Here is a 16,033-nt window from a genome sequence, read left to right as displayed (position 1 = left end):
AGAGTTTATATGTATTGCTTTTATACCTTATGTTACCTATTGTGAAATGAATGGTAGTTACTGTCAACCCTGTTTTTACATGTACACTGTTTTTGGCTGAAATGGGAATAACTATGTCTAGGTGCTGGCCACAAGGACTGTGTCTACAAAATGAGCTGAGCTACACTGTTTGTATCACTCAGGAGCTACAGAAAGTGAGCAGATCGCCTTTAAGAGTGTTTTATTATTAAGGCTATGTGCCCACGGGACATTAAACCTGTGGAAAATCCACGGATTTTTGGGATTTTTCAGATAAATCTGCAGGTTTCAGCATGTACAGACACCCCCCATGTTATCCTATGGGACATGGGGAGTGCTGTGTCCATGCTGCGGATACGTGCGGCTGTGGAATATGCTGCGGATGTCCTGCAGCCACACGTAATTGCATGTCAATTCTTTCTGCGGAATTACCTGCGGAAATCCCCACTCTCCACTATGGAGATAGGGCCGTGACTTCCGCAGGTAATCCGTATGAATGTCCGCAGGTTTACCGCAGCTATTTCGCTGTACTACCACAGCTAAAAATAGCTGCGGATTCCAGGGAGCGGCTGCGGGAAACCTGCGGCCGTACCTGCGGATATATCTGCAGGTGCGAGCTCCCGTGGGCACATAACCTAATTATGTTATATGATATAAACATTGTTATATCTGGAAATAAGAAATAACACAAATAACCCTATTTCTACTATACAATTCATCATATTCTGGTAAACCTCTGCCATGTTCCAACTGTACTGTATTTTCTGAGCATCAATCTAAGAGGACCAAGTTTATTGAATGATTTTTGGGAACATTGACCTAGTTTGGCTGTCTTCGATGCATTGATATATGATGTTTTAAAAAAGTTTTTGCTCTTGAGTAAACTAAGATGTTTAAAAACACCTTTTACAGTTGTCACTACATTAGTTATTTAAGTATAAGGCTGATTAGAAGATTTAAATACTCAATCATGTTATTTTCTATTCTGTTAAGCTTCCATTGCCTTTTGATGGGCAGAATAACATAACCCATTATTTTAGCACACTATTTTGTATGGTGAAAAACAGGATTCTTTATAACTTGAATCAAAACAAATTCACCATATTTTTTTAAAAAAACAGTAAAAAAAAATGAAACAAATGATGTCAGTTCCAAAAAAATTCCTTTACCCTAGTATATCACTTGAGGATCCCTTGTAGTACCATATTTTTCCTAAGTAGAGGCCTCTATGGCATGCAATTTTAATTCTTAAATAGATTCATGCAGCTTACAGGAATTAACCTTTGTAGGCCTCTTTTTTGATTAGAGGCAAGTGTGTTGGGCCATAGCAGACCGCGGGTGTTGGATTACAAATATGTACAAAATGCATCCGTACTACGACCACCTACGAGTCTTAGCACCCTGTCTGTAGTGCATGGTTTATGAGTCCGTTGTCATCACAGGACATAACTGTACTACTGCAATGCAGCTGATAAGGCAGTTATGTTCTTTGTTTGGATTACCATATATACCTGGTGAAGGCTCCTGTGCAGAGCCGAACACCACTTTGTAGTAGTATTCTTATCTCCTGTGATGACAGCACACTTCTTCTACCCAGATCTATAATTGAAGCAATTTATATCCCAGTGATCCACTAAGCCATTATGAAAGAGCTACTGAAGAATCCATTACCGTCACCACCTAGACTGACTTCAGGTTACAGTACATCTTTCATCCATTCCATGAACACTGTTTTATCCAAGATCTCACCACCTTCTCATCTCTTTGCATCTTTTCCTAAAATAAATTCTATGTTGAGGTGTACCCTTCTTCTTCAAAGTCAATCCCTCGTTAAAATACCACCAGCTGAAAGTGGTATGCAAACATCCTGACTAATTCTATAAAAATTCTGCTGCAGTTCTTTAGCTGCTTTCGAGGAACATGTTTCTGAAACACAGTGAGGACATCTTTGAAAGTGTCTAATTACCAGAAGGGTGAAGGTGAAGTCAATCCAATTGCGCAAAGCCATATTCTGAATTAATATTAAATTTCCAGTACTTTTTCACAAATCTGCAGGAGGCATTTTCATTAGGGTCATGTCTATGTTAATAGAGACTCTAGTGATATGAGGTTACTGAGGACCCTGTTTGGTAGGATCTAAAACACTGCAACAGAGTTATTTGACATTGTAAAAAGGCTTTCTGAGAATCTCTTTACAGCTCTTTGATGCTGAAGCTTAGTGCCCCCTTTTGCCAAGTTTGCAAGGTATGAAACCGATTCTCAGAATTGATTCATTATTCCATCCTAATCTTTTAACCCCAATAAATGCTTCATTTTATATTAGAAAACAGGGTTTCCCTTTAATAGAATAATTAAAATGTGAATGTTTCCTGCAGTAACAATGTCAAAGCTGAAGAGTTTAACGTGCAATTGTTTGTTTGCAGAAAACAATTATCTTTTTCAGTTTTGTAGAATGTTGAGCAGAGATTAGAAAACGAGTATTTCTCAGTTACTCATCTCTTTTCTCCCTTCGAGAGTCATCTGATGAGTTAAGGGTACCGTCTCACTAAACGATGTCCCAGCAATTCCGACCATGATATGACCTGGTCAGGATCGCTGGTGCATCGCTACATGGTCGCTGGTGAGCTGCCAATCAGGCAGAGCTCACCAGCGACCAGTGACCAGCCACCAACCAGCAGGACTCGTGGAAACGATACTGCGCTTGGTAACCAAGGTAAATATCGGGTAACTAAGCAAAATGCTTAGCTTGGTTACCCGATATTTAACCTGGTTACCAGCGCACACCGCTTAGCGCTGGCTTCCTGCACTCGTAGCCAGGGTACACATCGGGTTACTAAGTAAAGCACTTCACTTAGTTACCCGATGTGTACTCTGGCTACATGTGCAGGGAGCCAGCACTGGCAGCCTGAGAGCGGCGTACTCTAGTAACCAAGGTAAATATCAGGTAACCAAGCAAAGCGCTTCGCTTGATTACCCAATGTGTACCTTGGTTACCAGTGTCCACAGCTTCTAGGTGCTGGCTCCCTGCTCCCTGGACATTCAGATCGTTTCTCTCTCGCTGTCAAACACAGCGATGTGTGCTTCACAGCGGGAGAGCAACGAGCAAAAAATGAACCAGCACTGTGTGTAGCGATCAGCAATTTCACAGAAGGGCCAGGTCGCTGCCTAGTGTCACACACAGCAAGATCGCTGATGAGGTCGCTGGTACGTCACAAAACCTGTGACTCAGCAGTACCCCTCAGCCAAGAAGGGCCTTGGCCCCCATACACATTAGACAATCATCAGTACTATCCACCACTAATAATGGATTCAGAGTACAGTCTAATGTGTATGGGGGGTTCTTCCTCTTATCTCATAGAAAACACAGGAGCACTCGGCAGCTGGTATGTTCCTGTGTATGGAATAGTCAGGCGAGGTAGCTGTGAAAGAATGATTAGCCAAAGCATCATTGGGCCAACACCTGTCTAAAGTGTATAAGAAGTTTAGAGACTTAGCACAGTCAGACATGAGTGATCTTTACGCACACAAAAAATGACTGATTTTCATTAGGCTAAGCTACCAAAATGAGTATTTGGTGCATAGATGATGCTGCATATTACCGATGTGCAAAAAACGCAGCATCTCATAGTTCCATCAAAGTGAATGGGATTTATAGAAATATCATACCCAGTATTTTAATGCTATGGAAACTGTCAAATTCTCTCATGTCAAAAACTGAGGTTTACTTGCATATTTTCTACATAGACCTTTCTTTTCAGACTTAAATGAGATGAACTACAAAAGGAAAGAATAAACAATCAAAAAGCCCATATACTGCAAAAGATTATATTTTATTGACAGAATAAAGAAGATAAATAACAAGGTTTGGGTGGATGTGCAAAATCAAACAGAATTTACATAAAATCAGGAATTTGGACCTATTTGCCATATAAGGCAATGACATATAGTTGTAAAGAACAATAAGTTGCATTATACCACCACTAGGGGTCACCAAACACCGAGCAGATGGAACTTGTGCTGCAATAAAGCTATCATTCCATATAAAGGTGACCAGCAATTGGCTATACACCCATTAATTAGTATATAGAGCACAGATCCAAAAAATGCTTACATTAAGAGAAAGATTGTAGCTGTGGCAATATAGCAGACCAGGTCAAGAAGCCGCACTCCTACGTACGTTTCGGTAACATGGGTTACATGGAAAATACTTATATAACCTTATATAAACTTTTATAACTTAGCTAATCAAAAACTTATTAAGTACTCATTGTGGGAACTTAGTCTAAGTATCTTAGATAACATTTTCATCAGTTTGGTTAGTGTGGTAGTTTTATTTTTTGGGCTTTTAAAAAGCTTTATAAATAAATTCTTTAATAATCTGAATCAAGTTTATTTTCCTTTAAAGGGTTGATAGACATGGAGTAATGGTATCAGGAATGTTTTCTTGGCACACTTTGTGTTCTAAGATACCTGTATACTTTATATTTATTTGCTTGGCCAGTAGGATCTAATCATTGTGTCCAATTAAATTAATCTCATCATGGTATATGTTCTTTCTGTGGCAGAATAACTCTTTCTACAGGACAATGTAACATGCCACAAATGGTTTTAGTAACTTTAGAGACTGTTCTCCTTACTTTTTTGATAATGCTGAAAAAGAGAATATATATTGAAAATGGTGGTGTCCTATAAAGCTCAACAAGTGTTTGAGCTTCACAGGAGTAATAAGATGGTAGCTATGAGGGTTTCCAGCAGGCCAATGACTACTATCATGACTCATCGCTGTGGTGTGATGATGTTGTAGGGCAGATGAAACCTTGTGTGCATAGGCACCAGCAAACGCTCTGTTTACATGGAGCTGTCAGAACTTGACAATGGCATCTAAATGGTTAACAGCAGCGATCAGAGCTCAGTGCTAATTGCTTAGAGCTAGAGACAGCTATGCAACATAGCTGGAATTTATCGCTTGTGAAGGGAGCTCAGCTACTTAGCCCTCTCCTCTTTCATTGACCCCAGGTCTAAGGTACATGTACGTCATTTTAGGTTAGGATTGAATCCTACAGAGCATTACTGGGATGAGGAAGAACAAGTTATGATGACATCCATCTAATTTGTTATAGCTGCTAGACGTTCTCCTGCTCACAAAAGTCAATATTCTTTCAGAATAATTTCAACACTTTGTGGAATCTCTGTTATGAATTGTGGCTTTGAGGGCCAAAGAAGATCCAACACACTACAAAATGGGTTTCTCTGATATAGTGGTCATGCAGTGTACATAGATTATATTCTTTTTCCAGAAAGTAAATGATAGTGTTTCACAGACTAGCATCATTGATACTTGGAAGAAGTAGACGGAAGGACATACACACTGCTCAGTTTAACCAACTGACTATAGAAACGACCTAATACATTGTGGTTTCAGAGTAGGGAGTCTAGTATGTGAATGAACCCGGAGGGTAGAAGCACTTGTTAATTTAGCATTTTGATCCTTGGGATGATAGCGTCTCTGAACATCTCTAGTATTCTCAGCTGTTCATACCATGTTGCTGAGCTGTCTGCAAACTGATCTGATTCTTAAAACAGCTTGGAATTTCTTGGCTGTCATCTTGAACGTACTGTGTTAGGGAGCTCTTCCCTGGTGACATTTGTCTATCTGTATGTAATGGCCAATCTTTGGAAAATACTCCAGGTGCCGAGATGAGAACATCATATTTAATTTTAAATGCCAATCCTAATGTTCCCAACAGTTTATATATTTGCTTCTTCAGCACTATTTTTTTCAGTAAATATGATAGTGTAGTAATATAGAGGGAAAAGAAGAGAAAGCAACTAGCAAAAAAATGAGAAAGAAAGGAAAAATAATTGAAAGTAATTAAGAAAGGAGATGTTATTAGTAGGTAATATACTGTATTCATATAGATAAAAAGGTACAGTTTAGAAGGTAGTAAAATAAAGTCTATGATTTCCTTACCAAGGATAAGAGTCTCAGAGGATTTACAGGGTTTCCAGGATTAGAAAACATGTCTGATTTCTTCCAGAAACAGCTCCATACCTTACTGTAGTGTCTTGTAGTACAGCTCCGCTTATAGTCAGTAAAGTACAAGAGCTATGAAATCTCTTATATTGCTGAAAGCATTCTTTAAGTTTTCAATCTCATGTTATACAGTGAAGAGTATTTGATAAGGGCTTGGTAAGGTCCCTTTGCAGTGAAGTCCCTTTAGAAATTACTCTTTTCACCCTCTCAGGACCCCAGCCCCAAGCAGACTTTAAAGTATGACTGTAATTCAAGGTAAAGGAAAAAGCTTTGTAACGTTATCTCTGGTTATTGTATGACTAGTATCCTGCATTTTTCCCTACTTTCTCAGAATGCATTGACCTGTCTCTAAAGCGGGCTTTACACGCTACGATATCGTTAATGAATTATCGTCGGGGTCACAGTGTTTATGACGCACATCTGGCGTCATTAACAATATCGCAGTGTGTGACACTTATGAGCGACCTTAAACGATCGCAAAAGCGGTCAAAATCATTTGCTGCAAAGAGGTCGTCCTGAAATAAAAAATAATTTTCTGCTTATTAGCGATGTTGTTCCTAGTTCCTGCGGCACCACACATCGCTGTGTGTGACACCGCAGGAGCGACGAACATCTCCTTACCTGCCTCCACCGGCAATGCGGAAGGAAGTAGGTGGGTGGGATGTTACGTCGTGCTCATCTCCACCCCTCTGCTTCTACTGGATGCCTGCCGTGTGACGCCGCATGAACTGCCTCCTTAGAAAGGAGGTGGTTTGCCGGCCAGAGCGACGTCGCAGGGCAGGTAAGTCCGTGTGACGGGGTTAAGCGAGGTTGTGCACCACGGGCAGCGATTTGCCCCTGTCGCACAACCGACGGGGGTGGGTACGATCTCTTGCGATCTCGCTAGCGAGATCGCAGCGTGTAAAGCCCGCTTTATTGTCAGTTGTCAATGAACTGGTCAGTGGAGATTAGCTGTTATGTTGAGTTCTATAAAAAGCATCCAGAAAGAGAGGGATTCATGCTTTTCTTTCTCTGTGTAGCTCATGTTCAGAAGCTGCATGGAGGATATTATACAGCAGCACGGAGCAGTGTAGCTATGAATCCAGCACTGCATGTTCAGAAGCTGCATGAAGGATATTATACAGCAGCACTGAGCAGTGTAGCTATGAATCCAGCACTACATGTTCATAAGCTGCATGAAGGATATTATACAGCAGCACTGAGCAGTGTAACTATGAATCCAGCACTGCATGTTCAGAAGCTGCATGGAGGATTTTATACAGCAGCACTGAGCAGTGTAGCTATGAATCCAGCACTACATGTTTAGAAGCTACATGGAGGATATTATACAGCAGCACTGAGCAGTGTAGCTATGAATCCAGCACTGCATGTTCAGAAGCTGCATGGAGGTTGTTATTATACAGCAGCACTGAGCAGTGTAGCTATGAATCCAGCACTATATGTTTAGAAGCTACATGGAGGATATTATACAGCAGCACTGAGCAGTGTAGCTATGAATCCAGCACTGCATGTTCAGAAGCTGCATGGAGGATATTATACAGCCGCACTGAGCAGTGTAGCTATGAATCCAGTGCTTAATGTTCAGAAGCTGCATGGAGGATATTATACAGCAGGGCTGAGCAGTGTAGCTATGACTCCAGCACTGCATGTTCAGAAGCTGCATGGAGGATATTATACAGCAGCACTGAGCAGTGTAACTATGAATCCAGCACTGCATGTTCAGAAGCTGCATGGAGGATATTATACAGCAGCACTGAGCAGTGTAACTATGAATCCAGCACTGCATGTTCAGAAGCTGCATGGAGGATATTATACAGCAGCACTGAGCAGTGTAACTATGAATCCAGCACTGCATGTTCAGAAGCTGCATGGAGGATATTATACAGCAGCACTGAGCAGTGTAACTATGAATCCAGCACTGCATGTTCAGAAGCTGCATGGAGGATATTATACAGCAGGGCTGAGTAGTGTAGCTATGAATCCAGCACTGCATGTTCAGAAGCTGCATGGAGGATATTATACAGCAGGGCTGAGCAGTGTAGCTATGAATCCAGCACTGCATGTTCAGAAGCTGCATGGAGGATATTATACAGCAGCACTGAGCAGTGTAGCTATGAATACAGAACTGAAGTAAGATTAATTAATTTGCTAGAAGATGCACTACAGATCTCTCTCTGTCAGTTTCTGTCGCCACTCCTTATTCCTCTTCCCTCTCCTAATACAGTAGAGTTACTGTAATATGACATGGAATCTGATATATAAGTAAGCTGGTAATTCCTCCTGCTTTCACCAGGAAGTTTCTCAGCCTTAATTTTCAGAGTGACTAATGGATTCAGGTGGTAGGGGGAAACGAAGAGGCTCATGGGTGAAGAAAGAATCATAATCCTCTGATAAGATATATTACATTTTTTTTCAAGTTCGTGTATACTATTGACTTATGTGTAATTTATTGATCGTATAAATTAACCATTATTTTTACTACAGCCAAAAATACACCATACAAAGAGCCAATAAACTGCACAGATTATTTCACATCGCAATCTGTGAAGATGCAGGGCACACCCAGATATCCACATAATGTTTTTACTTTCTTGGGCTTTTCAGCGGTACTGTGCTTATATACAGTATATTTGCTTATGGTAGGGCCCCTTATATTTTCAAAAACAAACTATTTACAACATTATATCATTTAGTTAAAAAATAATATTACTTTCCTAAAATATCAAGAAAATATTGTCTGTCCAAATCCTGATGCTCTCAATGAAAATACCGACAGTTAAAGGGTTATACAGGTTATACAGGACTTTTCATGTCTGCTGACACAGAGTAGTGTCTTCTTTTCTGCTCTGCTCTGTTGACATGGTGTGACTGCCGATGTCATGCTGATTGACAGCTCCACACTGTATAACTGCTGGAAGATGGCTGTCAATCAGCATGATGCTGGCAGTCACGCGCCGTCGACAGAGCAGAGCGGAAAGAAGAAGAGCTTCTCTGTTGACACGGAGCAGCTGATCACTGGCACGAGCAGTCAGTGATAGCGCTATGCCGATGTTGGGTACAACAGGCTGGTAATTGCTTCTGTCAGGCCTCATTCACACATCAGTATTTTCCATCAGTGATCGTCTGCCAAACACAGGAGTGGAACTTACAGAGAAACACTGCAATGGAAAGATTGACGTCTGTTCTGTGTTAGGCTTGTTTCACACTTGCGTTGTGCGGCATCCGTCGCATTGCATTGTGTGACGGATGTAACGGATGTGTTGCATATAGTGGTACAACTGATGCGATGGATGATGCAAAACAATGGAATCCGTTGTAGTCTTTTTTTCAACAATTATTCAACTGAGCATGTGTAGTTGTGTAAAAATGGATGCGTCACAGGAATCCATCAAATGACGGATTCCGACAGACTGCGCCACAATAGGCTTCCATTATAAAAATGACGGACGCCGACAGAATCCAGCACATTGCGTTTTTTGACGCTCAGGGAAGAGCAGAAAAACGCTACATGCTGCGTTCTTTCCACCTGGCGCATGCAACGCAGCGTCGGTCGGCAGATGCAACGCAGGACCATCAGTCGCAATCCGTCGCCCATACAAGTCTATGGGAAGCAGCGGAATCCGTTAACGGATTCCGCTGTTTTCCAAAACGGCGGATTGCGACTGAAGGAAAAAAACGCAAGTGTGAAAGCTCCCTTATGGAGACACTCCTGGTTTTGGCATACAAATACTGATCAAGTATACTGATCAAAAATACTGCTGTGTGAATACGGCCTTACCAACTACCTGCCTGTTAGCTTTTAGGCACATTATACAAAAAAAAGAAAATTCCCAGATAAGTCCTTTAACAATTGTGTTTGTATGAGAACACAAATCACAATGTATAGACACCTATTAGAATATTGTAGCCTCCTATGTTGTTAGGTCACATTATAAGGAGCACATTCTTGCTTCTGTCTCTTGTTCACTTACTAAACATTGAAATGATTCTCTTCTATGCACTGCCACCATGTGGAATGCTCAATAATTGCAGTTATTGTTTCTTTTTAAACATCACTTCTTAATAATGCTTTTTATCTTGTTTTCCAATATTTTGTACCTTATGTATGAATGTTGGCTTTTTAATTATATTGATGAATTTTAAGAAGGAGTGAGTTATATTCTTATAGCACTCAATGCTTTGTGTAAAGTAAGAATTTAATGGAATATTTTTTATTCTGCATCATCAATTAGTAATGGTATTTTATTATTCTTTCTAGGACTAATACTGATGACACCTCTACATACACGGCAGTGGCTAGAAATGTGCATGGACAGTCATCCACTAATTCTGCTGTGATTGTGAAACGTAAGTGGAGCTCTAATGGGGAAGACTTTCTTGGATGCATTTGTAAATAATGAAACTCTTACACATGGTTCTAAATATGATACACACTCAACTCCTAGACTGTCTTATGTGGACCCCTCGCATCATCCTGAGTTAACGATAGGGCATTTATATTGGCAGTTGCTTTTTTTAATATGACACTTGGGTTAAAATAAATCCCTTGCACTACTTTTTATGATGGATATATATATACATACTGTATATATATATATATATATATATATATATATATACTAGAAGGTGGCCCGATTCTAACACATCGGGTATTCTAGAATTTATTGTGTAGTTAATGTATGATTTTTGTTATATATATAGATGTTGTTGTGTGTAGTTGCCAAGTGTTTGTGTAGGGCGCTGTAAATGTTCTGGGTGTTGTCTGGGTGGGGGTGTGTGAGAGCGGTGTTGTTTGTGTGGAGCGCTGTGCGTGTGTAGCGTTGTTTGTGGAGCGCTGTGTGTCTGCAGTGTTGTCTGTGTGTGGTGCTGTGTGTGTTGCGCGGTTTGTGTGGGTGTGGGGTGTGTGTGTGTGTTTTGGGGGAGATATGTTTTGTGCAATGTGTGTGTGTTGCGCGGTATGTGCGTATATTTGTGTATGCTGCGGTGTTTGTGTGTTGGGTGTTGTGTGTGTGCGGCGTTGTCTGTGTGTGTGGGTGTCTGTGTAGGGCGGTGTTTGTTGTTCCCAGTGTGTGTATGGTGTGTTGTGCGGTGCGCGTGTGGCAGTGTGTGTGTTTTTTTAGGGGGAGGTGTGCACCCCCATCGTGCTCCATCCCCCATGCTGCGCACTCCCCATCGTGCTCCATCCCCCATACTGCGCACTCCCCATCGTGCTCCATCCCCCATGCTGCGCACTCCCCATCGTGCTCCATCCCCCCCGCTGCGCACTCCCCATCGTGCTCCATCCCCCATGCTGCGCACTCCCCATCGTGCTTCATCCCCCATGCTGCGCACCCCCCATCGTGCTTCATCCCCCATGCTGCCCACCCCCCATCGTGCTTCGTCCCCCATGCTGCGCACTCCCCATCGTGCTCCATCCCCCATGCTGCGCACTCCCCATCGTGCTCCATCCCCCATGCTGCGCACTCCCCATCGTGCTCCATCCCCCATGCTGCGCACTCCCCATCGTGCTCCATCCCCCATGCTGCGCACCCCCCATCGCGCTCCATCCCCCATGCTGCGCACCCCCAATCGCGCTCCATCCCCCATGCTGCGCACTCCCCATCGTGCTCCATCCCCCATTGCTGCGCACTCCCCATCGTGCTCCATCCCCCATGCTGCGCACCCCCCATCGTGCTCCACAATCAAACATCAGACAGTATACACGCACACATCTGATCGCATACACTCACACCCCACTTCTGCCTGTGCCCTCCGGTGCTGCACGCCGTGCTCCTCTGCCTTCTGCCGACACGCACACATCCGATCGCATACACGCACGCATCCGATTGCATACACGCACACATCCGATTGCATACACGCGCACATCCGATCGCATACACGCGCACATCCGATCGCATACACGCGCACATCCGATCGCATACACGCGCACATCCAATCGCATACACGTGCACACCCGATCGCATGCACGCGCACACCCGATCGCATACACGCGCATATCCGATCGCATACACGCGCACACCATATCGCATACACGTGGAAACACATTGACGATATCGCACATACGCTCTCACACACTCACAACATCCGGAGATACCACATGCTTCCGGCCATGTGATCCTCTGGCAGGTCCTGGAAGGTCACTGCATGCACAGTATCACCGCCAAGAAGTAAGCGATATCACTGGATGTTGTTGTGTGTGGATGCGATCTGATGTGTGTGTGAGAGTGAGTGAGTGTGATCTGATGTGTGTGTGTCTGTTCTTATGTGTGTGCGTGTGTGTGTGTTCCGCCGCTGCAGGACCTTGATGCGCTCACCTACTCCCGCTCGGCTGCTGGTGAGTATGATCGGGGGTCTTCTTTCTTCGGTCTTCTCTCTTCTGCACATGTGTACCGAGAGCCGGTGTATGCTGGTAATCATGCTACACAATATTACCCGATGTGTACCATGGTTACCAGCGTACCCCGCCCCCCGCACACACGGGAGCCCACACCAGCGTACGCCGGCAACCCCAGCAATGCAAGGGTATGTGTCGGCTGGGTTGCCGGCGTACGCTGGTGTGGGCTCCCGGGGATACAGCACTCACCTGGGAGTCGGGGCTTCGTGTCGGGGAATGCGTGCGGGGGGCGGGGCCAGGGTGGGTGTGCAATGCGTGAGGGGGGAGGGGTGTGGCCGAATTGCCAATGCGTGCAGGGGGCCGGGGCGAGAGGCCAATCCGTGTGGGGGGCGGAGCCTGGGCGAGCGGCCAATCCGTGCGGGGGGCAGAGCCGAGGTGAGGCGAGCGGCCAATCCGTGCGGGGGGGCGAAGCCGAGGCGACAGAATTTTGGAGCAAGACAGACAGACAGACAGACAGACAGAATAAGGCAATTAGATATATATATATATATATATATATATATATATATATATATATACAAACACACACACACACACACATATATATATATGCCTGCCTGGAACTACTCTTGTTAGCATCTTCCTATAGCTGCTCTCCTCCTATCAGCTGAATTTATCAATTATTTCCAGTCTATTAGCTTCATCTTCTTCACTGCTGCAGTTGTTCAATAGATCACTGACTGGAGTAGTTGGCCAATGTTTTAGGACTTTCTCTTCTGTATTGCTGAACTGTGAGCTTTAACAAACTCTGAGTATCTGAAAATCAGCTTAAAATGGCTGAAGAACTTTCTGCCTAGGCTAGTATACAAGTTATGATAGTCCCTCCTGATTGGCTGTGCTATATCATATAATGTGATATCTACAAGGCATTATGGGGAATCCCACACAATCGTGCCTGAGGATTATTCTGTGTTTAAGGCAATCATCTGCAATGTGTAAAAAGATGACAACATTTTTTTGGATGATTTGTGTGAATCAAATTGCAAGTTGTTACAATTTGCCAAGACCTAACAATTTTATAAAACTCAACGTACATTTTATTTGATGATCTCTAGTGTCATCACATTCAAAAATAATATAACCTTTACAGTTATCATGGTGTTTATATTAAATGGTGAATGCCCGAAAAAAAATGTCAGAATTACTATTTTTTGAGCAGCTTGCTTTAGAAATAATGGTTTAAAAAGCAACTATAACTTATATGTATCCCAAAATGGTAAAAATGAAAAGAACTCATAATGCAAAAAAGATCTCAAACAACTCTGAAACAGTAACAATAAGGTTTTCTTCTAAGATTATATTGATGAACTAACCTTCTTATATAGGTCGGTGGGGATCTGATACCCTACAATCCCACTGTTACAAGCACAGCACAGCACAGCACTCTTTAGTCACTCCTGCCTGTTACTGCAGATCAGGTCCTATTATTTATTAATTTAATAGGAGCTGATCTGCAACACCCGGCAGCTGCGGTTTTTATTCCATACACTGTTTACATCCATTCGCTGTCAGAGCTTCTAACTGATGATATGTGTTAGTGCTGGGTGTCAAATCAACTTCTATTCAACAGTCCAACCGCGCCATCCTTTGACTGCCACTTCTGACTGGATGGATGTAAGAAGCTACGTCATGTACTCCCAATGCAACTCTATGCAAGCCAGAAGGAGGCTATCATAGATTTGTATTGCGTTGCACTCCATGAAACACTGGCGCCACCGGCAGGTCACAAACCACTGGAGTGCGACCGGAGCGACAGTGATAGAAGGTGAAGATGCCAGAGAGGGAGGATAAGAGAAGGGGCCGAGGAATTAGACTTAAAGCAGCACTAACATTTTAAAAAAGTTGGAGTGGTGTTTTAAAGGTTAGTAATGAAACAAGCCTTGTTTTTGCATATTTTTTGCTATCATGAAAAAAAGTTGGAATTAACTGTAGTGAGCAATAATCCCTGCAAATATGTTAGAGTAGATACATTTGCTATTTTCGTTTGCTGACTGCAAAATACGGAAAAAAATGTCTAAATAGAAAAAGATTGCCCCTTGTTGCGAATGATACATTTTTTTTTTATTTTTTTTTTTAGGATTCCGATCAGAAGATGAACCTTTGCACCCTGGTTTCATGCCACACTGTAAGTAACTCTTCTTTCACGAATGTTATTAAAAAATATGCACAGCTTTAAGTCTGTACTGAAAATTATGTTTAAAAGTCAAGAAAACTTGTAATGTGTAATGAAACATATGGAAATGCTGTTATGAATAGTCAATGTATTGATTCAGAAGGCTTCAGAACACAGCAGGAATTCTTAGTATAAAGAAATATATGTATACCATAATAAAACCTTTTAAATGAGTATGACAGGGCTGATTTCTTCTAGAAGCAATGCTACATCTAGGATTTGTTTCTTGTATTGCAGCTCAGTTCCACTTGTGGACTGGTGTGGCTGTACTACAGTATCATGTACTACTTGTGGACTGGTGTGGCTGTACTACAGTATCATGTACTACTTGTGGACTGGTGTGGCTGTACTACAGTATCATGTACTACTTGTGGACTGGTGTGGCTGTACTACAGTATCATGTACTACTTGTGGACTGGTGTGGCTGTACTACAGTATCATGTACTACTTGTGGATCGGTGTGGCTGTACTACAGTATTATATACTACTTATGGACTGGTGTGGCTGTACTACAGTATCATGCACTACTTGTAGATCGGTGTGGCTGTGCTATAGTATCATGCACTACTTGTGGACTGGTGTTGCTGTACTACAGTATCATGCACTACTTGTGGACTGGTGTGGCTGTACTACAGTATCATGCACTACTTGTAGATCGGTGTGGCTGTGCTATAGTATCATGCACTACTTGTGAACTGGTGTGGCTGTAGTACAGTATCATGCACTACTTGTGGACTGGTGTGGCTATAGCACAGTATCATGCACTACTTGTGGACTGGTGTGGCTGTAGTACAGTATCATGCAATACTTGTGGACTGGTGTGGCTGTACTACAGTGTCATGTACTACTTGTGGACTGGTGTGGCTGTACTACAGTATCATGTCCTACTTGTGGACTGGTGTGGTTGTACTACAGTATCATGTACTACTTGTGGACTGGTGTGACTGTAGTACAGTATCATGCTGTTACGAGGGGGACCCACGGAAGCGTGCCAAGATGGGAAATGGACTGCTTCCGCCGGTCAAGGTCCACTGTGCGGTGTAAGGGACCGCCGCTATGGTGGGTGAAGAGTGAGCGGGTTGCTGCTAGCGATCGTCTGGAATGTCACAGACGATCTATGTACACCGATCTGCCCTAACCCGTGAGGGTTGTATGGCACAGATCTCACGGCTCGGTGTACCTGTTGCACGGGGAAGCACAGAGGTGCCCACGCACGTGTGCCAGTGGAAGTCACGAGAATATGGCACGAGGGTAGCACAGAGGTGCCCACGCACGTGTGCTTTCAATAACCAGGTGAGTCCAATGGAGACTTGAGGAGCTCACCTGAGACAGGAACACGGCCTGCAAACGAGGTACTGCCGGAGCAGCAAGGGCCAAGCCCACAAGAGACAGTAATGCCTGAGCAGTGGCGTGG

At 43.1% G+C, this 16,033-nt stretch overlaps 1 protein-coding gene across 2 annotated transcripts in view; it reads left to right on the top strand.

Moving 5' to 3' along the window:
• The window catches only part of MYOM2 (myomesin 2), a 252,158-nt gene that overhangs the window by 36,697 nt on the left and 199,428 nt on the right, over positions 1-16,033 (top strand). For both annotated transcript variants that reach the window (XM_075340317.1, XM_075340316.1), the window contains 2 exons: positions 10,311-10,399; positions 14,524-14,571. In XM_075340317.1, coding sequence (XP_075196432.1) covers positions 10,311-10,399; positions 14,524-14,571 — 137 coding nt within the window. The remainder of the gene's footprint in view (positions 1-10,310; positions 10,400-14,523; positions 14,572-16,033) is intronic.

The sequence above is a fragment of the Anomaloglossus baeobatrachus genome, chromosome 3 (genome assembly GCF_048569485.1).
Source record: "Anomaloglossus baeobatrachus isolate aAnoBae1 chromosome 3, aAnoBae1.hap1, whole genome shotgun sequence".
Classification (NCBI taxonomy): domain Eukaryota; kingdom Metazoa; phylum Chordata; class Amphibia; order Anura; family Aromobatidae; genus Anomaloglossus; species Anomaloglossus baeobatrachus.
The sequence above is the reverse complement of the archived record's forward strand: the minus strand, read 5'-3'. Positions and strand labels throughout refer to the sequence as shown.